Source organism: Cydia pomonella, chromosome 6 (assembly GCF_033807575.1).
Source record: "Cydia pomonella isolate Wapato2018A chromosome 6, ilCydPomo1, whole genome shotgun sequence".
In the NCBI taxonomy this organism is placed as follows: Eukaryota; Metazoa; Arthropoda; class Insecta; order Lepidoptera; family Tortricidae; genus Cydia; species Cydia pomonella.
Window position 1 is genome coordinate 19,511,809 of NC_084708.1, and position 25,491 is coordinate 19,537,299.

General features: G+C 35.6%; 1 protein-coding gene across 5 annotated transcripts in view; it reads left to right on the forward strand.

The window, feature by feature from the left end:
• Positions 1-25,491, forward strand: part of LOC133519218 (cell adhesion molecule Dscam2) — a 245,798-nt gene that overhangs the window by 134,289 nt on the left and 86,018 nt on the right. For 4 of the 5 annotated variants that reach the window (XR_009799599.1, XM_061853211.1, XM_061853208.1 and 1 more), the window contains exon 1: positions 13,661-14,745. Coding sequence is in view for 4 of the 5 variants with exons in the window: in XM_061853211.1 (XP_061709195.1) it covers positions 14,519-14,745 (227 nt within the window). In the remaining variant the exon portion in view is untranslated. Of the gene's footprint in view, positions 1-11,088; positions 11,248-13,660; positions 14,746-25,491 lie in introns of those variants that run through there. The other variant, XM_061853212.1, reaches the window with a different exon arrangement.

A 25,491-nucleotide genomic window follows, 5' to 3' on the forward strand; every position in this document is an offset into this window, starting at 1 on the left:
CGTTTGCGTTAAGTCTAATTTTGTATGGGATTTTGAGTTTCCAAAACGTTCCGCTTGGCGCACTGTTTCTAAATCCCATACTAAATGAGACTTAACGCAAGCGTGTACGTCACGTTTCGCTATCGAATAAATGTACACTAGGGGTACTGATGACTAATTTACCTTTTTTTAAACTTTATATAAATTCAGCTTAATTTTGACACTCTACAATGAGCCATTATAAAAGAAACAAAAGTGATTCTACATAAAATTGCCTGTCAATTAATAGTCGAATTATTAAAGGTTTATATACAATACGGCCAAACCCTTCATCTAGTTTTTACCGAGAATTATACCTATTACAAGCTTTTATTTAACTTGCCCTGTTAGTATGTACGAGTATGTAACGTATGTTATTTTGTTAGAATAGGACAAATCTTGGAAGCTAAATTTGACCCGATTTACGATTGAGCTGAAATTTTGGTATGTATGCAAAATTTCGGTATGAAATTTTGGTATGTAAATCGGATGACAATGCAATATTATGCTGACATGGAGCTGATCTGACGATGGAGACAGGAGGTGGCCATGGGAACTCTGTGATAAAACAACGCAAACTAATTGTGTTTGGGGGTGTTAGTGTCTCGATGTTTGATGCTTGTGAAATGAAAAGTACAGTCAGCGATAAAAGCTTGTACCAGAAATTAAATGTTTGCCAAAAACTTATTTCTATTTACAAATGATAGAAGTTCGACTGCTGTCTGAAATGAGTAAATCATTTAATTAAAGGATCATGCGAACATCTAAACTCACACAAATGCCCCGTCAGAATGAATGGAGGGTCCGCTACATAACATAGCTAGCTAAACTTTTGACCACTTACGTAAGTGAATATATCCGTTGGTATTTTAGGTATGGTCTGGTATGGGTCACATGGGTTTAAAAATCGTGTCTTTTCATTTAACAGGCATAAATCAATTCTAAACTTGTTCTTGTTATATGTATATTTATATTATTATTATCCTATTTATTTATGTTCCCATTTGTAGACATTGAATAAGAGTATTATTTTGTGTTTAATGGACCTGTAGATCTAATTGTTTATCTATAAGTTTAAACACATTTATATAGAACTGTTTGTTTCCTAAATTAATAATACAAAATCAGTCTTTATTAATTTGAAATCGAGGAAAGGTCTTGTAAGATCGTTTTCGCGTAGCAGCACAGGATCTGATAGCTGCCCTCACTGACCCAAAAAGAAAATCGACCTGTGTACTATAGGTTTGATATATTATGTATAAATAAATAAATATTATCGCTTCAATTAGTGTAATGGTAAATCATGAAAGTTTACGGGTATAAAGAAAATTTGTATTATTTTGTATAGGTATGTACGAGTATTTCACTGGAACCTGTAAAATTTCTTCAACTTTGCGCGTTAGAAATAGAATGTCTTATTGGTCTTTTATGTTTTTAACATGTTTATGTTGAATGAAAAAAACTGCAATACATTTCAACATAAATAACAAATTAAAACTAAGTTTTTTTCCTAATTATTGACAAGGTGACATTTCTTTTAGATCTAAATGAATAAAACATCAAACCAGCTTTATGGCTCTTGTTTGTGATATTTCCAGTGTTTAAAAACTGATGTTTAAATATGTAGTTATTTAACAGGATTTGTGGTTTACGTTTCGTTATTGGTGCAACATCCATACAGGGGTGTTTATCATAGTAGTTTCCTAGAATACCGACCTATGAGCAATTGTTTTAAGCTTATGTGGTCTGAAAATTCGTCGAATGGTTATTTGCTACTATACGAAAACTGAAATCCAGTACACGTAAAATTCATTTCAAGCTATGAATACCTGGATGACCCTTGTTTGATCACGGTTTCACCCAATAAGGAGTTTGTTTGACTCCATTAATTTGATGAGCATACATTAAGCTTATTAAATGTCATTTGTTTGAGTACTATAGGTTTGATATAATACATTGTCCGTCAAAGTGAATTACTTTCGGTCTACAATATAAAGAGAACTTGAATTCTTAATATTATTTTTCAATAAGTCAGTAATATCTTTTCCATAATCTATGATGTCTTAATGATTTTAAAAAGGATTGTCGTACGACTAAGACTTAAAAGCGTTTTTAAAAATTAAAACTAATTTTCACGGTATTCTGTCAGAGACGAAAGATCGGTGCGACGACGAGCGATGCGAAGACCTGACCTGACCGTGACCAAACAGTGACGATCAGAACCGACTATATAATAATAATAATAATAAAGCCCTTTTATTTCCATGCAAATTTACATATAGTTTTTATAAAGTAATTAAATTTAGTGTTTTTTTTTTTTCTTTACATGGCCCCGCTTTGGGTAAAGGCCTCCTCCATCTGTTTCCATTTTTTCCTATTCTGTGCTTTAAGCTTCCAGTCTCTACCAGCAATTCTTTGAATTTCATCAATCCAGCGGTCTTTGGGTCTCCCTTGGCCTCTTTTTCCGTTAGGGCCCGCCCATTCAGTTACCCGCTTTGTCCATCTTCTGTCTGTGATGCGAGCTACGTGTCCCGCCCATCTCCATTTCAGCTGTAGAGCGTGTTGTCCTGCGTCTATTAATTTAGTTTTTTCGCGAATATTATTGCTATTACATCTGTCACTGATCTTAATGCCCAGGATACTTCGTTCCATAACCGACTATATAATGTGTATATAATGTTAATTTAGAAAAAAAATGTTATTGTGTTATGTGTAGGTATCGCATAGTGAGAAATAGTTTTCACTGAAAAACATTAGTAACTAATTATTAAGTCAAAACTAGTTCTTGCGAAAACTAGTTTTGACTGAAAATTTCCAGTTATAACTAGTGTTCAACCTAGCCTCAAGGAAAACTAGTTTTAACGAGTGAAAACGCGTTTTCCCTGAGGCTATAATGAAAACTAAATAAGTAAGATTTAACTAAGGAAACGCGTTTTCACGAAAACAGTTTTTTACGGTTACCTAACATAAACGTATATATTATATATGTGTACGTAACTATGTCGAAATTTTGAAGAGTCTATGTACTGTAAAACATTGTACGAACGTGTCGACTTAACCACACCACCCACCACACCCTCGTGTATTTTTTTCCTATTTTTCGTACTTGTATCGTAATATACTAATAATATCTACACGTAACTAGCTCAATAAACTTATGCTCGACAGATTCTATCTGCAGTTCCTGCACAAACAGCTTTAGATCAGATATAGCTTAAGAAGACGGTTTGACCTCGGGACCAGCGAATTAAAAAGACTTTACAGCCTTTAGCAAAAACCACCAACTTTTATAGGAGTATCTTGGCTTTAAAGGATCAATTTACAAGAGTGGCAATTTTAGATCTTATATTAGAAGCTTACCGGCGAAACATGTTAGCTATGTATCACAATCGGAGGTTGATTATTAAATATTTCTACTTACGCTCTGTTTTTCTGCCAATATGATTAAGCTTGGAATAAATTTAAAATAAAAAAGCGGCCAAGTGCGAGTCGGACTCGCCCATGAAGGGTTCCGTACCATTTATGACGTATTAAAAAAAAATACTTACTAGATCTCGTTCAAACCAATTTTCGGTGGAAGTTTGCATGGTAATGTATATCATATATTTTTTTAGATTTTTCATTCTGTTATTTTAGAAGTTACAGGGGGGGGGGGGGACACACATTTTTTCACTTTGGAAGTGTTTCTCGCGCAAACTATTCAGTTTAGAAAAAAATTATATTAGGAACCTAAATATCATTTTTGAAGACCTATCCATAGATACCCCACACATATGGGTTTTTTTAGATTTTTCATTCTGTTATTTTAGAAGTTACAGGGGGGGGGGGGGGACACAAATTTTTTCACTTTGGAAGTGTCTCTCGCGCAAACTATTCAGTTTAGAAAAAAATGGTATTAGAAACCTAAATATAATTTTTGAAGACCCATCCATAGATATCCCACACGTATGGGTTTGATGAAAAAAAAAATTTTTTTAAAATTTTATGACGTATTACAAAAAAAAACTACTTACTAGATCTCGTTCAAACCAATTTTCGGTGGAAGTTTGCATGGTAATGTATATCATATATTTTTTTACATTTTTCATTCTGTTATTTTAGAAGTTACAGGGGGGGACGGACACAATTTTTTTCACTTTGGAAGTGTTTCTCGCGCAGACTATTCAGTTTAGAAAAAAAATGATATTAGAAACCTAAATATAATTTTTAAAGACCTATCCATAGATACCCCACACGTAAGGGTTTGATGAAAAAATATTTTTTGAGTTTCAGTTCTAAGTATCGGGAACCCCCAAAATTTTTTTTTTTTTTTTTTCTATTTTTGTGTAAAAATCCTAATGCGGTTCATAGAATACATCTACTTACCAAGTTTGAACAGTATAGCTCTTATAGTTTCGGAAAAAAGTGGCGGTGACATAATCGGACAGACAGACGGACATGACTAATCTATAAGGGTTCCATTTTTTGCCATTTGGCTACGGAACCCTAAAAAGCTTCTAAACATAATAACATCCTTCGCAGACGTTTCATCTTAATACAAAATTAATTTAATATAGTTAAGTTATGCACGATAGAAGAATAAGTAAGCCATTTACTCGAGAAAATATAAATGAAATAGAGAAAAAATAATATTAAAATCCCGGTAAGGGCATTCATTTGCACGGGATGAGCACATATATTTGTTACTGAGTCATGGATGTTTTCTATGTATTTATATATATCGTCTGAGTACCCACAACACAAGCCTTCTTGACCTTGAATGAATGAATGAATGAATGAATGAATGAATGAATGTTTGAATGAATGTTTATTTGAGACAAACAAGCGTATATCGTTGGGTGTTACATTTTTGGTTTTGACCGATCCTTGTTTTGCCATGATTGGCGTACAAATATTGTTTTTTACTTACTAACTAAATTAACTATGTACAAGATATAAACCTAACCTTACATACTACGTGGAATGTGGGAACCTTACCGTGGGAATTTGTGTAAAAATGTCCCTATATTATTTATGTATTTATAAGTTACTTTTTCTTACAGTTACTACACCCATGTAGTAACTTGTATTATTATATGTCTTGTATAATGTTTTTAAAAAGTTTATCGAAAGACATCATGGAAGTTCGACTAGGGTGTCTTGCCGTAGGACACTAGAAATATAACTGACTGTCATTATTATCTTGCCGAGTTTCTTGCCGGTCCCATATTGGGATACCCTCCTACAATTTAGGAGGAACTTAAATCTTCTCGGGTCAGAGGTGTAGGGTTAAAGCCGGCGTAGCTTTATTTGACGTTCATACTTAAGCGCACAGCGTACAGTCACGTCTGAAAATATCGATACGAAAAATGTGCCAAAAAGATGTATACACTACCTTAATATGTTGGCAATAAAGTTGTGTATACATATTTTTGGCACATTTTTCGTATCGATATTTTCAGACATCACCGTAATATGCCTACATGGAAATATACTATTTTTACCTTTATCTCATTTCCATTTCCGGAATGCATTACGCTCTCTTTTATTAAATATATCCACAATGTACATATTTTTCGCAAATTTCTCGTCTTAATTTAGTTATAATTTCAGATTATTATAAAAAGGCATATGCGTCATTGAATTCCCTCGACGTAAAGTATATTTTCTTTCCCGTGGATGTCAATATCGGAAGCACCGCCATCTTGTCTCCCAGGAGCATCCGGCGATAACTAGCTGCCCGAGGCGCCAAAGCCGGGAACTTTGTTATGCTAAATAAAATCTGATTAGCTTATACGTGTAGACTTATAAGGCGACTGGTGTGTATAAAACGTATTTAAATATATATTTTATATGGTAGATAAGGCTTGAGTCACAAGTTGATAAAAAAAATCATAATGCCTATGATAACTTAATAAATTGATCTTCTGTATTATAAGCATAAAATAAATTAACTGTAACACTAAAAATTTTTTTTTATACTACGTCGGTGGCAAACAGGCATACGGCCCGCCTGATGGTAAGCAGTCTCCGTAGCCTATATACGCACATGCGCGTTGCCGATCCTAAACCCGCCCCCCCTCGTTGAGCTCTGGCAACCTTACTCACCCGCAGGAACACAACACTATGAGTAGGATCTAGTGTTATTTGGCTGCTGTTTTCTGTAAGGTGGAGGTACTTCCCCAGTTGGGCTCTGCTCTAGATCTGGAATGACATCCACTGGCTGTGCCCTACCACACAAAGCGAGATGACATTCACAATGCCCATACCTCTCTTTTGGACGTAGTTTAAGGACGTACCCGGGTCCGAATTATATCTGATTGAAGTACAATTTGGTTCTAAGAAACTTTCTACAAATTGTAGTTACGAGTATATAGCACAAGGGGACTAAGTAATTGTTTGCCTACCGCGAGAGCTTATACTGAAAGCGGAGCAAGCGATACACCCCAAAATTGAAGGCTTTTGTGGCTCAAGTCCGAATAAAATTTTGCGCTTGAAGTTATTTTTACCTTCTGCCTTGCTAGTGCGAGGAAACCACTAGGTTGATATAGTAGTAAAATACCACGGATCTATACGAGTATTACCATTACCTTACACTAGCGCAGAACTTTCATATTTAGTTATTTATTCATATATCAAAATTAAATAGAACATATGGCAATTTATCTAAAATTACATAATATACATATTTACCTACTCAAGGAAAAGGAACAGGTTTTTCAAGTACATACATACATTTTTCGCCGTGCTTCTTACTGTTTAGCCATCACATTAAAACCCTTTGAACGCTTTTTTTTAATACTAGGTCGGTGGTAAACAAGCATACGGCCCGCCTGATGGTAAGCAGTCCCCGTAGCCTATGTACGCCTTCAACTCCAGAGGAGTTACATGCGCGTTGCCGACCCTAAACCCCCACCCCCCTCGTTGAGCTCTCGCCGGCAGGAACACAACACTATGAGTAGGGTCTAGTGTTATTTGGCTGCGTTTTTCTGTAAGGTGGAGGTACTTCCCCAGTTGGGCTCTGCTCTAGATCTAGAATGACATCCACTGGCTTGTACCCTACCACACAAAGCGAGATGACATTCACAATGCCCATACCTCTCTTGTGGACGTAGTTTACTCGTAAGGACGTACCCGGGTCCAGGGACCCTTTACGAGTATGTCATAAACACATCACTCAAACGCCACGATTCCGGGCGCAAGGGAGCTAATGTAAACCTTACTCGAAAGTGTGAAGGTTACTTTGACAGCGTCCACCTAACACCTATAATTGTCCTTGACGCTATGGGCACGAATAGAAACGACGCCTTTAGGTGTTCTTGGCGTTCAAAAGTTTAAACTCGTATTAGTGTCAGGAACGTCAGAATCTGTCAAAATCCTAACATGATACGTTGACGAGGTCTCATATACCTGTGCCTTCATTATTTTTTGTAAAGTCACATAGAAAATACCCGAATTTTGCAAGCGTCGTAATAAGTCCATTGGCGCGTCAGAATATCCGGCCATATTCTTATTTATGAGGTGGCACGGGTTTCAGAGTGGACAATTTTGTACAGAATACATTAAGAGTAAATCGAAAATACGCCTACTCTCGGGTTAGTGTATCCATCAAATATCAGAACATGGATAAATATATTAATTTCGGTGAAACTTAAAAGGAAATAGGACGGCCGCTTCTCCTTACAACCGTGGTCCCCATTTTCCTCTCTGGATATTGACATTATGGAAAATATTTTTACATATTTTGATGTATATTAACCATAGCTATGCCCCTACGTTTGACTTTGTTCGATTTTGTGTTTATCGTAAAAATTAGGATCGAAAAACCGATTTCATACAATTTTTCAAATGCTCTTAACTCTTATAATAATTCAAAAATTAGTAATAAAACAAACGTAGGGGCATAGCTGTGGTTGATATACAACGAATGGTATCAGAATATATTCCATAATGTTAATATCCATGGAGGAAAACTAGGACTACGCTTGTATGAAAATGCGATTTCCCGCGGGTCCTCCACTTTTGTCTTAAATAATTATTTATTTTCATAGATGCTAATGACTATATTTTGTACAAATGAACATTAAATCAATAGCCTGGATCATACATGAATACACACATAAATATTCATATCAGTGCGATTCAAAGAGTAAAGTAAGTATGGTGCGATTTTGAATACCCTCACTCTAAACAGTTCAACAATATTTATGTAGGTACGAGGTAATTGAGGTATATTTAGTTCTTGTCTCAATCATAAGACTCAAGTTAATTAATTATAAAAGCCTACATATATTTTTGAAATGTTCTTTTCACTATCTTTGATTTGATACGCAGATTTGTCAAATCTAACCTTTAATTACATAAAGTTATGAGTCAAGGCACGCGTCTTCGTGAATGACACGATATATATTTGAGTGTTAATCAACAGAAACGCTGCAAATTTTACGGCTATTATACGACTCATTTTTAATTGCTCGAATGAACGTCAGGGGACTCGTAAAGGTCACTTTCGTTCAATTTTGCAGAAGAAAATTAAGGAGTTCGTTGGAAATACTGACATCTAGGGTTTTCAATTATGAAAACTTATTTACAGTACGAATAAAGCCAGTATATTTGGCATAACCAATTACCGCCAATGCTATACAAATTATACTGCACACCTTAGAAGCAGACAAAAATAAACATTACCCGTCATTTATATACAAGACTGAGGCCGATTCTGATTTAACTATTTGTTATTGATGTCATTAGGAACCAAATGCCAAATGACACGACTCTAGTCTGATTGCATTTGGCACAGACCAATCAACTTGAGCCTCTGTCAAGGTCGTTTTTAACACAAGGACAAAACCTTAACCAATCAGAATCGGCCTGCATTGCGTAAAAACTACCTACAGTAATTATCGTGTTAAAATGTATTATCCTTTAAGTATGGGGCACAATACGATATTATAAGGAATAAACGACCACAACATAACGTCAACTTTTTTTAACAGAATTTTTAACACTAAGGTGTAAATGAAGCTTGAAATGAGAATATCTTATAAATACGCCATTAATTAGGTAACATTTACTGTCTCTTAAAATAAGATGAATGCTTTTTGCGAAACTTACTAAGTCAGAATACCTAATTATCCCCGCGTATTCTACTCACAACAGTATATAAAGTATTTGAAATATTCCTTGAAAACTAAACCCTATCACCACGGCTCAAGTACTGTTTTCCAAAATTATATTTTGCTATTTGTCATGCCCCAGATAGTTGATCAGTTGCTTAGAAATACGAAAAGCTGAAAAGGATAGAGAAAATATATATTTTTGACATCATAGATAGCTGTAATCAAATAACGTATATCTAAGTAGAAATAAAACTTGAGTTACTATAATTACCTACATAATTTCGATTTGCGACACTATCAGGCCAATTCGAACGTACACCGACATCCAACTGATGCTTAGAGCATTTCGTAACTGGAGACGCCTTGTCTGTCATTTTCTGTACAAAACAGTCTACCAATTTTTGCGGGGGAGGGGCATGTTAAATGTATACGGCTATTTGTACGTTACGTACAAACCATGTCAGATAAACATCAGTCCATACAAAAAGCATATTGTGCGTGGTATTCGGCAGAGGCGCAAGCTCTTAAAGGCGACTCCGGTTATTATATGCTATTTAAATGTCAAACTAAAGGGTACGTTTTTTCTTAGATTTTTTACCTCTCTATTACAATCAATTCTTTTTGACATGACTACAAGAATGGTACATTAGTGTATTGAGATATAAGATATGAGCTGTATTGACTTGCGCGGGAAGGTATAAGTAAAGTACCCATATTTTCTATACAGAAAACTTTTTCTCTAAAACCCTTACCTTCGCTTCAAAAACGCACAGGCCGATTTGAACGTATACCTGAGATCAACCGATATTAGATCAATCAGTTAGCTGTCATACGCGCATTCATTTCGCGCGGGCTTATCCGTACATGTATTAGTGCGAGCGAGACGTCCGCGCGAATGACAGCTAACTGATATGATTCCAGTAATGATTCAAATATCGGTTTGATGACAGGTGCACGTTCAAATGGCTTGTAAGATAGGACGTATGTTTATACATATATATTTAGAACCATTATTTGAAGTGAAGTGATTCTAGTAAGATCCATTTCATTTAAAGATTTTTATGACTATTAGTTTCCCTTTTCATAACGCCCACAATAAGGTGGGACATTATGCTACAAAATAAGCCTGATTTTTTATATCTACAGTTACGAAAACAATCCATCTGTTTTAGACCCGCCCATTTGATCAGGGGTCAAACCTAAAATAACATTGAGTATAAATCCAATCGTGGTTCATGTTCTAGTAATGGAATATCAATTGACACTTAACAGAACGGTTTATATTAGTTACTTGTATATTTTGAATGCACCTATTTAAGTCTATAAGTTCCGAATTGTTAATTGAAATTTTATATACCTATTGACATAACTTATTGTACATATTTTAATTTTGATCATAATTGTAATTTTTAACCAATGCTCACAGTGTATAATTAGTACCAATATATAAATCTATCTATCTATAATTGCCGATGAGTGACTGGACTAGCGTGTATTATTTGCCGTAAAAGTGCAGGGCGACTTTATCAATGAATTCACTCATAATTTCTCCATGCAATTTTGCAGCTCACTGTACTCTATGCTATGCACATTGGTCTTGAGGAGTCTCCTCTACACCTTAGTTATGAATAAATCAAAAACTAACGGATGAAATACTGTTAGGTATTTTATTTTATGACAGTTAAACTTGTTGAATAACGCAGCCATACTGGCAAGAATGTCTAAAGGCAGGCGAGAGATGGCGAAGGTGGTCGCCGACGTAGGGCATGGCAAAGAAAGAAGTAAGAAGAACCTTGTTGGCTTGTATCGCTGTCATAGAATTTGTATGCGCCTCATTACAATGTAGAATACTGGAACACCGTTATGATTTCTATTGATATAATTTATAATGTACCTATGGATTTTATATTTACTTTTTAATTTATTCGGTAAATATTAATAAAAATAATTAAATATAAGTTTTCTTTCACAGTGGTATGGCAAGAGTGGCAAGTACGCGTGACTGCCACGCCCGCAGAGGTGGGAGGCCCGGCGCTTTTAACCTGCACCGCGTCAGCTGCCTTAAGAGAACACGCAAGTGTCGCGGCCTGGTACAGAGATGACATCGTGCTGCCTGCCTCTGAGCATCTCTGTAAGTATATATAAGTAGTGGCATTATGACAACAGCGGAGATGAAAGGCTTGACGCTGTGAACCTGCACCACGTCGGCTGCCTTGAGGGAAAATGCAAGTGTCGCAGTCTGGTACTGGTACTAGTAGATGACATCGTGCTCTCATCCTCTTAGCATCTCTGTAAGTATACATAACTAGTGTTATTATGACAACAGCGGAGATGGAAGGCCTGGCGCTGTGAACCTACATCGTGTCGGGCGCCTTGAGGGAACATGCAAGTGTCGCGGTCAGGTACAGAGATGATACCATGCTGCCTGCCTCTGAGCATCTCTGTAAGTATATACAACTAGTGTCATTGTGACAGCAGCAGAGATGGATGGCCTGGCACTGTGAACCTGCATGGCGTCGGCCGCCTTGAGGGAGCATACAAGTATCGCAGCCTGGTACAGAGATGAAATCGTGCTACTTGTCTCCGAACATCGCTGTAAGTATACACAGCGGAGATGAAAGTCGCGGTCTGGTACAGAGATGACATCGTGCTGCCTGCCTCTGAGCATCTCTGTAAGTCTATACCAATAGTGATAATCTGACATCAGCGGAAGTGGGAGGCTTACCAGAAGCTAACGCGGTGCAGAAAAAAAACAACGCCTTTCTTCTTCGGGTTTGAGGCCAAAAAATCATCTCAGATAATGAATAATAATATAACATTGTACTGCCCGCCACTGAACATCGGTGTATGTAAATATCCACAACTAATTTTATTCCAACTACCGCTCCCGCAGAGATTTTAAGCTGAATTTTAAGACCGCTCGTTGCTTTAATTCCAATAATGCAATTGCGATATGATATAAGTAGATCCAGGTGATTTCTTTAATTTCAGTATTTGAAACAGTCATGTGGGAGTAGCCCAAATACGAAATTCTGTGATATACCACTAGTTCAAAACTCAGCAGTATGAGAGAACTACCTTTTAGCTGTCACAGCTATAACAAGCTGTTTTCCGCTTTTTTCATGGAAGTACTGGAAGGGATAATGTTTATCCCATCAAAAACATAAATGTGAAATGAGAGCCAAGTTCAATATAAAATTAAGATAATGCGTCGTTGTTGTCTTCGCCTACAAAATAATTGAGATCTATATGGATGCCAAGTTCTGTGTTGAAGTCCTAAATTTTTAGTTACAAGAATATGCAACTTTCTAAAATGAATTTATATAACAATTTCTTGTTTGACAATACTCTAAAAACAATCCCCGTGTATCTTGCCAGCACTTATTTGTTGGCACCTCATGTTTTACCTGCCTGATAATTATAATGTTCATATAGTGCTGCTATTCAATGCCATACATTTTTTGTCATCAGCAGGCATTAAAATGGTAAAAAAAGTATATTACTAGTTTAGTTTTTAATGGAAAAACTTTTTTATTGCGCCATATAATTACGTTATGTTTCCGTCAAACTAGGACAAAAGTGCCATTTATTATTTAACGTGGTAAACTGGTAGTACGGTCGAGGAAATTGATTCCTTAGCAATTTGCGATTCAAGTAAATTTGGTTGTACATACTTATGCTATGAGCTTTCCAGTGTAAAGTGAACCGCAACCTGCTAAAGAATCAATTTCCTCGACTGTACATTGGATCAACCAGTTTTCTGAAAAACTCAAATTTATGTTAGGTTATAAAGTTATTATGGTATGTAAGCTAGTATTAGTACACAACCAACAAAAAACTCCAAAAACTTGGAACGTTTACTCCCTGACCCCTTAAACTAGGGGATGGAAATTTGTATGAGACTTCCGCAAAATGGATATTAAATTACCAAATCTAGTATATGTCTCTTTTGTTCGATATTTCCGGCAGGTGGGTAAAATATATTGCCTCACATCAAACATATAATTACCAAATTATCAATAAATAATTAGGGTTCCGTAGCCAAATGGCAAAAAACGGAACCCTTATAGATTCGTCATGTCCGTCTGTCTGTCCGATTATGTCACAGCCACTTTTTTCCGAAACTATAAGAGCTATACTGTTCAAACTTGGTAAGTAGATGTATTCTATGAACCGCATTAAGAATTTACACAAAAATATAAAAAAAAATTTTTTTTGGGGGTTCCCCATACTTAGACTGTACACTCTTACTTACAACTGAAACTCAAAAAATCTTTTCATCAAACCCATACGTGTGGGGTATCTAGATAGATAGGGATAGGTCTTTAAAAAATAATATTGAGATTTCTAATATAATTTTTTTTCTAAACTGAATAGTTTGCGCGAGAGACACTTCCAAAGTGGTAAAATGTGTCCCCCCCCCCGTAACTTCTAAAATAACAGAATGAAAAATCTAAAAAAAATATATGATATACATTACCATGCAAACTTCCACCGAAAATTAGTTTGAAGGAGATCTAGTAAGTAGTTTTTTTTTAATACGTCATAAAATAAAAATAAAAAAATTTTTTCTTCAAACCCATACGTGTGGAGTATCTATGGATAGGTCTTCAAAAATGATATTTAGGTTTCTAATATCATTTTTTTTCTAAACTGAATAGTTTGCGCGAGAGACAGTTCCAAAGTGAAAAAATGTGTCCCCCCCCCCCCCCCTGTAACTTCTAAAATAACAAAATGAAAAATCAAAAAAAAAATATATGATATACATTACCATGCAAACTTCCACCGAAAATTGGTTTGAACGAGATCTAGCAAGTAGTTTTTTTTAATACGTCATAAATGGTACGGAACCCTTCATGGGCGAGTCCGACTCGCACTTGGCCGCTTTTTTTTATACTTACCTATATCAAATAGTTTTCGAAATTTAGTTAGGTATGGGAATTGTTTAATAGCACACTTGTTTTCACAGCTGGCTCGACGCTTCTGGTGGATGAAGGCTGGAAGCTGGTGGTCCGGTCAGTGCGAGCAGAAGACGCGCGCGCGCAGTTCTCCTGCTCGGTGCTGGATTCGCTCACCGGTGAGAGGCGCCGGAGCGCGCCCGTCAGCATCGATGTTGCGCGTGAGTAGAAAACAGACTTTACTGTTGAATAACTCATTTTTAGTCAATCAAATCTGGAAAATAATACACCAGTCACCATTTATATCGTGCGTGAATATAATACTTAGCATCTTTACTACAAAATTTATCGTGCCCCAACCAAGGTAAGGATGACATAGGACCGGCGGAAACTCGTTTTCTTGAAGTATTTAAGGGAAAGATTATTTCTTCAAAAAACCCGGTTATTTTTTTTTGTGTTACTTAATTTTCAAAAACTAAGTTGCATGAAGTAAAAACAATTAGGATGATGTGCTTCAAGTGCACTGAACATCGTTCTCAAACAAAAAGACGAGTATCGTCTTTTCGAAGTAAAAGTATTAAACAAAACACTGACGTTCCAACTTTTCCAGCCTCTACCGGCGCGGCAGCTCCGCGTGCAGTCTACCACGGGCAGTGGGAGACGAACGTGCGACGCGGCGGCGACGTGGTCCTGCCGTGTCTGGTGCACGCCAACCCACCAGCGACCATCACGTGAGTCCTCTTCATTATTGAAAACTACTTACTTAACTAGCGCTCAATATTACTGACGAATGATAAGACATGTTAATCATTTTTTTTTAAAGAAGACGGGTTGCATTTTGATGACATTATCGATTGTAAGTACTGCTCTTGTCTGACAGTACTATTTCAACATTGACTACATCGTCACAGGATCCAGTTTGTTCATAAAAAAACTGAAGTATCTTATGGGCATCACATATTTTTTCTAAGGAGGAAACTACACAAAAGATCCTAATGGGTCGAAGTGTATCCGTAAGAGCCCTCGAAAATCATATCACGTGGACGTTTTTTTCGCTTTTAGAGTAGATACGAGTAGATATACATAAATCATTTATTTGGCAGCCGCAAAAACACACAATATAAAGTTTAAATAATCGTAACAAAAGCATAAATTATGACAGTAACAAAATAAAAATGGCAAAAGAGAAAATTGAGACAACAAAATAGAGATAAGCACACACAAAATGGAATAATTAATAAAAATATAAAATAAAATAGATGTACCTACATACATACTGTGTGCGTTGCAGCAGGACAAAAGGGTCACGGCTCAGTGATACTCTTCACTCTTTCGAGTATAGCACTGACTGGTTTTCTGCCGGAACTCAAGGTCACAATAGATGTACTTTAAATAAAATGAGGGTATATGTGTATTACATGTTTTATTTACTAAATAAATATATATTATATGTAATTCTGAGATAATAGATAGTCGGCAAGGGTGTGAACAGTGTGTAGGCCTCCTTTGTCTTCGTGACTGCCATCTCCACCATGTTAGATTCTGAAATCTGCGACCAAAAAGCCGTATGGAACACCAGCGGTTTGCTTTTCGAGGAGAATCTTTTTAAAACTATATTTAAATGATTTTTGGATTTCATCTCTCTCAAAGGCGGGGGTATATCATTCCAGCATTTGGTCGCAAGATAACGGAAACAACCGGTAAAATTGTCCTATGAGGATGTACTTCTAAAAGGCAACGTCGAGTAGATCTTGTGCCGTGTCGAGTGTGAAAAGAAGAAATATTTATTTTCGAGTGAAGATACACAGGTGACAATTTATAACACCAAAGAGAAGACAGGCAAGGTGTAAATGTCTGCGTGATCCCATATTCAAAGTCGAAGACTTGTTCAAAAACGGCGTGATATGGCTCCTTGTGTAGCAATATCGATGACACGCATTTTGAACTCGCTGTATTAGTCGACGAGATTTTTGTTGCAGGCGAGGCCCGTACACCACATCACCGTAGTTCAACTTTGACAGTATGAGCGATTCGCATAAGGTCAAGCGAACTTTTTCGTTTAGAAGGTTTCTTACTTGATACAAAAATTTCAGTCTAAAAAAAACAGGTTTTTTGCTAACTCTACTACGTGGTTTTCAAACCTTAACTGGCTGTCCATTATCATACCAAGATTTTTGGCCTCTTCTACTCGCCCTATCAATGAGCCTCGAATATTGAGTTGAGGGCTGCCGTCTAAGATTCCAGAAATTTGAGTTTTACTACCCAAAATCATAAACTTTGACTTAGTAGGGTTTAGTAACAGACTATTTTGTTCAGCCCAATCGGAAATACTTTCGAGATCTTCATTAATTTTTTTAATTGACTCAGCAAAGTCACTAGGACGGGCCGAATAGTACATCTGAACATCATCCGCATACAAGTGATATTGACAATGTTTAATAACGTTAACAATGTCCGCGCTATAAATAATAAAAAGTAAAGGACCTAGAATGGAGCCTTGTGGGACTCCGCGATTTAGGGGTCTAGAGTGAGACAACAATAAATTGCCATCGTTTTTAGCTATTTTAACTGACTGCATACGACCAGCAAGATAACTTCTAAACCGCGAGAGTGACCGTAAGTCTACACCATAATAATAGATCAATTTAGATAAAAGCAAGTCTATATTTATACAGTCAAAAGCACCAACAACAACAACACTAAGCAAGTACCCTTGCTTGAGTTTTGGCCATAAATAATATTGACAACAACGTCAATAAGGGCAGTTACTGTCCCCATACCCCTACGAAATCCTGACTGTAATTGAGGTAGGATATTGTTGTTTTCTACATAATTACACAGCTGCTCATAAACAGCTTTTTCTAATATTTTTGACAGAAAAGGTAAAATACTTATAGGCCGAAGATCTTTTAGCTCACTAGGGTTATCTACCTTTGGCAGAGGCGTAACTATGGCAGACTTCCACAAAGAAGGTACCTCACCAGTTAAAATAGATTGATTATGGCTGTTATAATGACAAAGTACGAGGAAGGGTATTTTAAAGACATATTTTCCTTGCCAATTATAATTATATTCTTACAAGCCAATGGTCTTCACAGTATTTGCTTCAGTAAACCATTGTAATATTACGTATTTTTTTTAATAAGTTATATTTATGTTACTACGAGGAAAATCCTTTCCCCTTATTTTTAAAGAACAGATTGTTTAAATATTGTTTTTGTCCAAAATATTTAGTATATACGAGTAGGTAGTCTATATCTATGTAGGTATCTACTTATTTTTTCACACTATTGGTATTACACAGTCTTAGAAGTAATTCACGATTGGGCAGTTAGTTACCCAGTGAGCATAGTAATTTTCCTTTTTCTATAAGCTGCGGCAAGTTTTAGGTCAAACGGCACCCGAGGGCAACATTCAGCAAATCGTAATGAAGTGTTCTTAATGGGCGCGCCTTTGAACTCGTTACATAGATATCACCGCTAAACTAAGTGCGCCATTAAATTTATTTGGTATGGTTTATTTTACATAGGTACATAAATTTATCTAGGTAAATGTTTTGAGGCAATTATTTTAACCCTTTTCAATGCATAGTACCTATACGACTTATAGACCACATACGTGTCAATTTAATTTCAATCCTAGCAATTTAATTTAAGGTTCAAATTAGATTGGTCTTTCAGGAAATGTGACTTGTCTTCAAATGTAACACCAAAACAAAACTATTTGTTTTTATTTGGATTTGTTGGGAAAACCTTCTAGATTGGGACAATCTGGAAAAGGGTCAACAAATAACCAGGCTACATAAACTGAGTGTGAAAAGTAAAGTTCCTACTGAAATAATATTTGATATAATTATTTATTTTATTATTCAAATTAGTTATCATTTACTATTCTATTTAATCAGAATCAGATGCTCTGGCTTTTAATGGAAGCAATTAATTTATATTCCATTTAATTTATCACGGTACTCATAAATTAATTCTAGTAGTCTGTGATGATGTAAAGTTTTTTACATTTGATCTACTAACTTTATAATAATAATCGTAAAATTTCAGTTTCAGTCAGCAATATCTACTTTATTCTATCAGTGTTACAATGGGAAATCAAATGAACGAGTCAATTACAAGCTAAATTAATTCTAGTTTGTAATTTAATTTCGTAGTTTAATAGCGATCCGGCAATAAACTTACTTTACGCAATATTAATCATCAGACGCCGGAGTAAATTATTCCAATTGCCTTAACAAAAACGAATTAGAAATAATTTATCAACAAAAATTTTGGCAAATATTTCGTTAACGTTTAGGTGTTAAGATTAGAATTGATTGTTAATTTTACTTACAAAAAGGTCACGAACTGATCAAGAGTTGTTGGCACGTCTAGTGCCTACATCAATTTGAATTATTTTTCGTCTTGCCGACTAAATTTATTAAATTTCGTCTTGCCGACTAAATTTATTAAATTTCATTAAGTTTGAAGGTGGTTTGAGGTGGATTGTGGTATGGCTCTGTGAATTATTCATGTGAACTAATTAAGAATTCTTCAACGTCCCTATATTGTAAAACCTAAGTGTTGTTTCGTTCCCTCGTTTTTAACGCACCTTTTCATTATAGCACAATACTTTTGATTGCACTCGGCACACAGTTTAAATACAAGCAAAAAGAAAATTAATTTGGGAAGAGGTAACAACTGGCGTTTTTATCATTAAAACGCGATCCCGTCCAGACAACCTTATAAGTGGGGACAAGAAAGCATACCTAATTACGTATATGTAAAAGTGTAGCTCATACGAAACTTTTTAAACCGAAACTCAAAAAGTTTTGGAATCTAATGTAAAACCGAGCTGGTATTCAGTGCATACCTATTTATCGATCTCGATCTTCACTGGAGGAGGCGACCAAGGGCCGTATTCTGATTGTAATAACAGTTTATGAATTCGACCAAATGTTATAAAATTAATAAAGTGATATTACAATCAGAATACGCCTCCATATCAATGTTATATATCCTTATTTGTAAATAAATATAATATCCTGGCACCGCATGACGTTCCAACAACACCGGAATATTTACCTCCTGTTTTGCTAGTGAAATTATACTTAATGAGTACTATGTAATTATTACTCAGTATATTCTCCATATGGGTTGTTAAAATTCTTACTTATCAGTTTATGACAATAAATCTCAAATTTTAATTCAAACTATGACTGTCTTACAAGCAAAGAACAAGTTTTTGAAGCTATAACTCACTGTTACTTCAGAACTTGCGAACCGTTAAACAAGTAATACAACTCGAATACACCGCATTAAGTTAAAGCAGTACGTTGGATGAGCTAGCTTAAGCATCGCAAATATTTATTGCACTTGTTATGATAGCTTAATGGCGAAAATAAGTTGCTTGGCTCTGCGCAAATGTTTGTCAGGTTTAAAAAGTTGTTAAAAGGAATGGGAGAACGGCGGCGGTTTATTTTGCTGAGTTGGCGTACTTTCTTATTTTTCCTTGAATTGTACTTAAATGGAGTTTAGTATATAGTAGTGTGTTATTAGTATCTTGCTACTTAAATTCAAATTGATAAAGAACGGACGCACTTTCTTCATAGGTTTTGTTCTACGTTAAAGTTGTAGTAGTAAAATCTTAATGTACATGCAGTGAGCTGCTACATTGCATGGAGTTCATGAATGAATTCATTGATAAAGTCGCCGTGGACTTATACGGCTGATGGTACAGTCGAGTTCACAAATAAATTTACAAGCCAATGTTCCAAAAATATATTTACACGACCTTATTGTTTGTGTCTTAGAGGCGTGTAAATATATTTTTAGAAACCCTGGCTTATAAAGGTGTTTGTGAACACGACTGTACACCTAAGTTATATTTGTTATTTATAAAGATTAAGTAGCACCATATGAACCAGCAGCGTACGTGACAAATAACTAAGATTTACGAGACAAAAAAGCTAATGATCGTGAAATGCTCCGGCTTGCTGACCTTACAAAAACGACGATACACGCGACAGCTAACGAGCGGGCTTCATTACGGCCGTTTCGAGGGCTGTACAAGTTTTTATTTGACCCGGAATTTCATTGCCATAGCTTACCGAGCAAATCGAAAGCTCAGGGTAACCAGTATAAATGCGCTCTCCATCAGACAGTTGCTGCGGACGTCGAGGTCACGTTACACTCGAACATTGAGAACTTCTGTGTGCTCGCACATTCAATAGTAATACAGCTTGGGTGTGAGGGCGATCCTTGCGAATTTACAGAGTGAAAATAAGAGCAATTGACGACTATTTTAAGGTGTTTAAATGATATTTCTTTAAATCCTTAGACCCACTTCAAATTAATTGCATATTAACCCGCATTGTGCTCCCAAATTAAATGATTTTTTAATTTTATTGATGTTTTTAATTTTATGAACAATATTTTCTTTTTATGGTTGTAGTTTATGCATTTATGCTTATTCTGTCCTCGATTATAGTACACTATTTCACCAAATAATACAATAAGCAAAGTTGCGTAACGGGGATTCCAAGAAGATTTTACTATCAAAAGATTTCATCACAGAAGTCTTCACCATCTAATAGAATATTGTAGCGAAGAGACTAGACAATTTTATTGTACTGTTTACAAAAAGGTCAGTACGTATATACTACGTAAGTTGCGTCTGATTCCGTTCAAGTTTGTCATATTTTTATATCCTGGTTCCAAGATTATAACTAGATGTTATTTAAACGTCATCACCCCAAACGTTCAAAACGTTCATTAAGTATCTATAAACCTAAGTAAAAAAGCTATAAAAATACAAACACTCTTTTATTATCCATCTTACAGTCGGCGAGACCTGGTATTATCTTAGTACAGAGGAGTCACAACCAACAGCACGATATTAAACAATTAGTTTAGTTAAGTAAGTTAAGTTTAGTTTTTTTTAGCTGAAGCTAAAAAAAGGTTGCAACATATAATGAGCTACAGTGCACAGTGAGCTGCGAAATCGCATGGAGAAACTATGAATAAATTTATTGATAAAGTCGCCATGTACTTTTACGGCGAATGGTTTCTTTGTCCCTAACAAAATGTTATGCAACTGCATTTAACCTAAAGCGTATAAAAATCTGTTTTTTCATTAACGTGGACATATTCAAGCTTGAAAAGCTTTTAAACGGTTAGAGATGTGACGTTCCTCGAGTTGCTAGCGTCCATAGGTTACGGAAACTGATAACCATTTCCATTCGTTTTGATATCAATGTAGTATTCAGTAAACTTTAGTTCTGGGAAATCGACGACTTATAACTACAAAGTGAAAGACTGAAATAAATAATTGAGTATTTCACTGTTTCAAATTTTGCTATACTTCGAATCGACTGTAAGTGATACGGCTGCTTAGTGATACTTAGTTTTTAAGCAAACTGGATAAACAAACTGTATTTATTTTATATCTACTGTTATACCTTTTCCACTAAACCCACGTACATTAGAGTCACCTCATCGTAAACGCGCGTAATAAAACGTAAAGCGAACGTACGCGTTATGTTGCTGTTAAGGATTTAACGTTGTTAGCTGCTAATGCCACACAAGTTAATAAACCTACGAGATTACGAGTAAAACTCACAAGAAGAGAAAAACATGGGGTGTGGGCCTGTAGCATAAGTAAAAATACTTGACATAAAAACATCATTAGTACAGCAAGAAATAACTAAAACTTACATTTTGGCGTCGAAATGATATCTTAATGATGTCCAATACATGGATAAGTGCGAGCGAAATGCACTCGCGAATGGTAACAAAATGACAAATCTTGACACCATTTACCTAGATATCATTTTGGCATTTGTCTATGTTTGCTCCTCTTTCGGGCACTACTTAGTACAGTCAGCATCAATAGTAACGGATGAAACGACGCGTCAAAGGTATAGCTTGTCAAATAACTTTGTCAGTAAAAAAGGCCGCGAAATTTATTTTTTTTATGGATGGATAACCCTTCGCGCCTACATATTTTAAATTTGCCTTTTTTACGGACGGAAATGGCTTAACAGGCTATATCTGCCACCATAGAATACTTTACTGACTGAAGATATATCTACAGTTCGCAGTCAAAAGTGTCTATTACAGTCTAATTGTTCAGCTGTTAGAGATTAGTATAATTTTAACTTGTAGTGTAGTCTGATCCGCTCCTTGTGATGTTAACTGTACATATGCCCGTAGGTAAGGTAGGCAAACAAATGTAACATCATCGCATTTTGATCCAAATAGAAATTAGAATCGAAGACTTGTCTATGATGGAAGCCGGGCTGTTAACTAGATATAATATGTAGATATCTATTCACGTAGAGATTCCTACGTAAATACACTTTTAACAATTGTGTAATGACTTCATTCATTTGTCTTCTGATGATTATTTTTGTAACGAAATTCGCCTATATAAATTTATGGCTAAACATATTTAGGCATAAGGCTTATATGTACCACTTAAAATTTAAGTTTTATTATGAAATTTTATTATGAATATTTAATATTCATAATAAAATTTCAGTGAACCGCGCTCAAACATATTTTGTGAAAGCTCATACACGTACCACCTGTAAAAAAATAAAAAATAAAGTGAGCTAATCCCTCCAACAAGTTTGGACAAGATCGGTTCATCTTTATATTTTGTCAACTTTACCTATACTTTTCATTCTATAATGATCGGCCTCGGAGGTTGGTTAGGGTAGCTATTCTGCTGTCCTAGTTCATTCCCGAATATTACGCAGTCAAGATATCTTTCTCTGGTCAACAATTTTTTACCTACTTCAGAACGGAGGAGCTCCTCAATTCTTTGTCTATGTTCCATTGTTTCTCGAAAACGGTGGGTGCGATTTGATAAAAAAAAAATCTGTTTTAAAAGTTTTTTTTTCTGTTACACCACTGAAATGAGATCCTGAAAAAAAAGGAAGTTTGAGAGGCCAGTTTACTTTTTTCAAGATTTTTTTCCGTGTATTTCTTAATTTTTCTGATTGAACAGTGTGGAATATTTTTTTTTTCACACTATAGTTGCTGTTCTTTCTGTCCTCTGCATCTACCTCTTACTTGTTCACACTGTTGTAAACAAGGAACCGCAAACCTATGTTGTGACCAATAAAATGAGTAAAACCTACTTGGAAATAACATGCAACCTTCCTTAACATTTTCGTTAATTTGCTTAGGTAAAATGTTATTAAAAACGAACATGCTCTGCAATTTTCTAAGTTACGATTCGTTAGTTAGATTAGTGAGGATTATTGTAATTGCCTGCAAGAATACTCGACGTATCGTAGATAAGATATTCCTTCGTAAGATGGCATTTTTTACCTTTAGCAGGTGCTAAACTTAAAATCTACTTTACCATAATAGTTTCTAAATATGGATCAATGTATGTACATCGTTCGAAATTATTCAAAAACACCTTCGGAACTAAAATGCTTACATAAAATTGTAGTGCAGTTTCTAAATTGTTTGCGCTTTGAAAAATCAAATAAGTTCCACGTTTGCTAATCGATATTATTATTTTAGTATAATAGTGAGAGTAATATACAATACAGTAAAGTTAAATTATGTAAAATACTGTTATTATCTTATATCTTTAAACGAGCAATTCTTGTATATATATATATATATATTTCTGTGATCTCGGAAACGGCTCTAACGATTTCGCTGAAATTTGGTATATGGGGGTTTTTGGGGGTATACAATCGATCTAGATTAGTCTTATGTTTGGGAAAACGCGTGTTTTCGAGTTTTCATGCATTTTTCTTTCGACGCAGAATATGGTCGCTAATTTCGTGATGCCAGCCCACTGTCCGTCTGGTCCAGCGGGTTAAGACGCGGACGGCTAGAAACGAGTGTTACGGGTTCGAATCTCACCCGGTGTCTAATTTTTTTTTTATATGTTCTAGTTTATATATAATTTTTTAATTTTTATTGTTTTAGACAAGTTTAATTTCGTAAAAAAATGTAGTTAAGATTGTCACCTATACACCACCATATTACAATAAATAGTTATAACCGAGCAAAGCTCGGTCGCCCAGGTACTTAGTTATAAATCGGCATAAATACAAGAACTGGCAACTATTAAGTACCTATACTAAAATTACATACACGAGCGTTTTAAACTACGTTTACTATTAATTACAAGTAATTACTGTACTTAACACACTCGCGCTTGATCAGCGTTTACATAATCATACCGTAATATAATTCTGTTGAATTCCGTCACATATTAGAGGGCAAGTCATGCCGTGTAGTTTCATCAATCTAATGAGGACAAAGTGCCAATCTTAAAGCTGATCAAAATGGCGTTGCAATTGTTAAAAAAACGGTCAAGTGCGAGTTTGTTTAATTCGCGCACCGAGGGTTCCGTACAAACTTTCAATTATCTTAATAGCATAGTTGTATACAGCGTCATCTATCGGCAAATCGGGTAACTGATTTGTGCAACCTGTATGTACGTTGGTGTTTTAGGGATAATTCTTTATCATGTAAACAATTTTTATTTTACTTTTAGGAAGATGTATATTATTGTAATCTCTTTTTTTAATTTCAAGTTAATTAACATGGCACCATCAATTAAAGGTGGTAATTAATACACGGATTTTTTTTTATTAAAAAAAAACAAAGGAGAGGTGTGATTTTATTGTTCCTGTAATATTAAATGTAAAAAATAAACAAGTTTTCTTTGATAAGCTTCAAAGAAAAAGGAAGGGGGAAGAATGGTTTTTTAGGGTTAAACGCAAAGGGTAAAACGGGACCCTATTACTAAGACTCCGCTGTCCGTCCGTCTGACTGTCTGTCTGTCCATCTGTCACCAGGCTGTATCTCATGAACCGTGATAATTAAACAGTTGAAATTTTCGCAGATGACGTATTTCTGTTACCGCTATAACAACAAATACTAAAAACAGAATAAGATAAATATTTAAGGGGGCTCCCAATCCCATACAATGGTATGGAACCCTTCGTGCGCGAGTCCGACTCGCACTTGGCCGGTTTTTTGCTTATATTTTACTTCATAAATTCATTTATAATCTGTGGGTTTTAACCTCATCATTCTGAAATTAAGTTTCTAATATCTGGATTTTTTTATTTCTTACCCTCATTGGTTTGTAACCATAGATTATACTCATATCTAGGCTCAAGAAGTCGAGATGACTTAACCGAAAAGCCACCATTATCACGCAACTAAATCTTGTAGGTGAAAACGTGATGTATTCTAACATGGTTAAAGCGCGACCTTCTCGGTATCACGTCAACAACCCCCTCGTACATCGTCACTCACCCCCCACGCAAAAACAAGAGAAAAGTGTGGAACAAACGACGCGGTCCGCGCTGTCAACATGACAAGAGGACGGCCATGTTTTTTCCGCCGTGACGTCACGGGATGAGAATTAAACCGCTTTATGCAAATAAAGCTTGAATGGGTAATGAATGTATATTTTTGCAATTTAGCCTCAGCTCTGATATATTT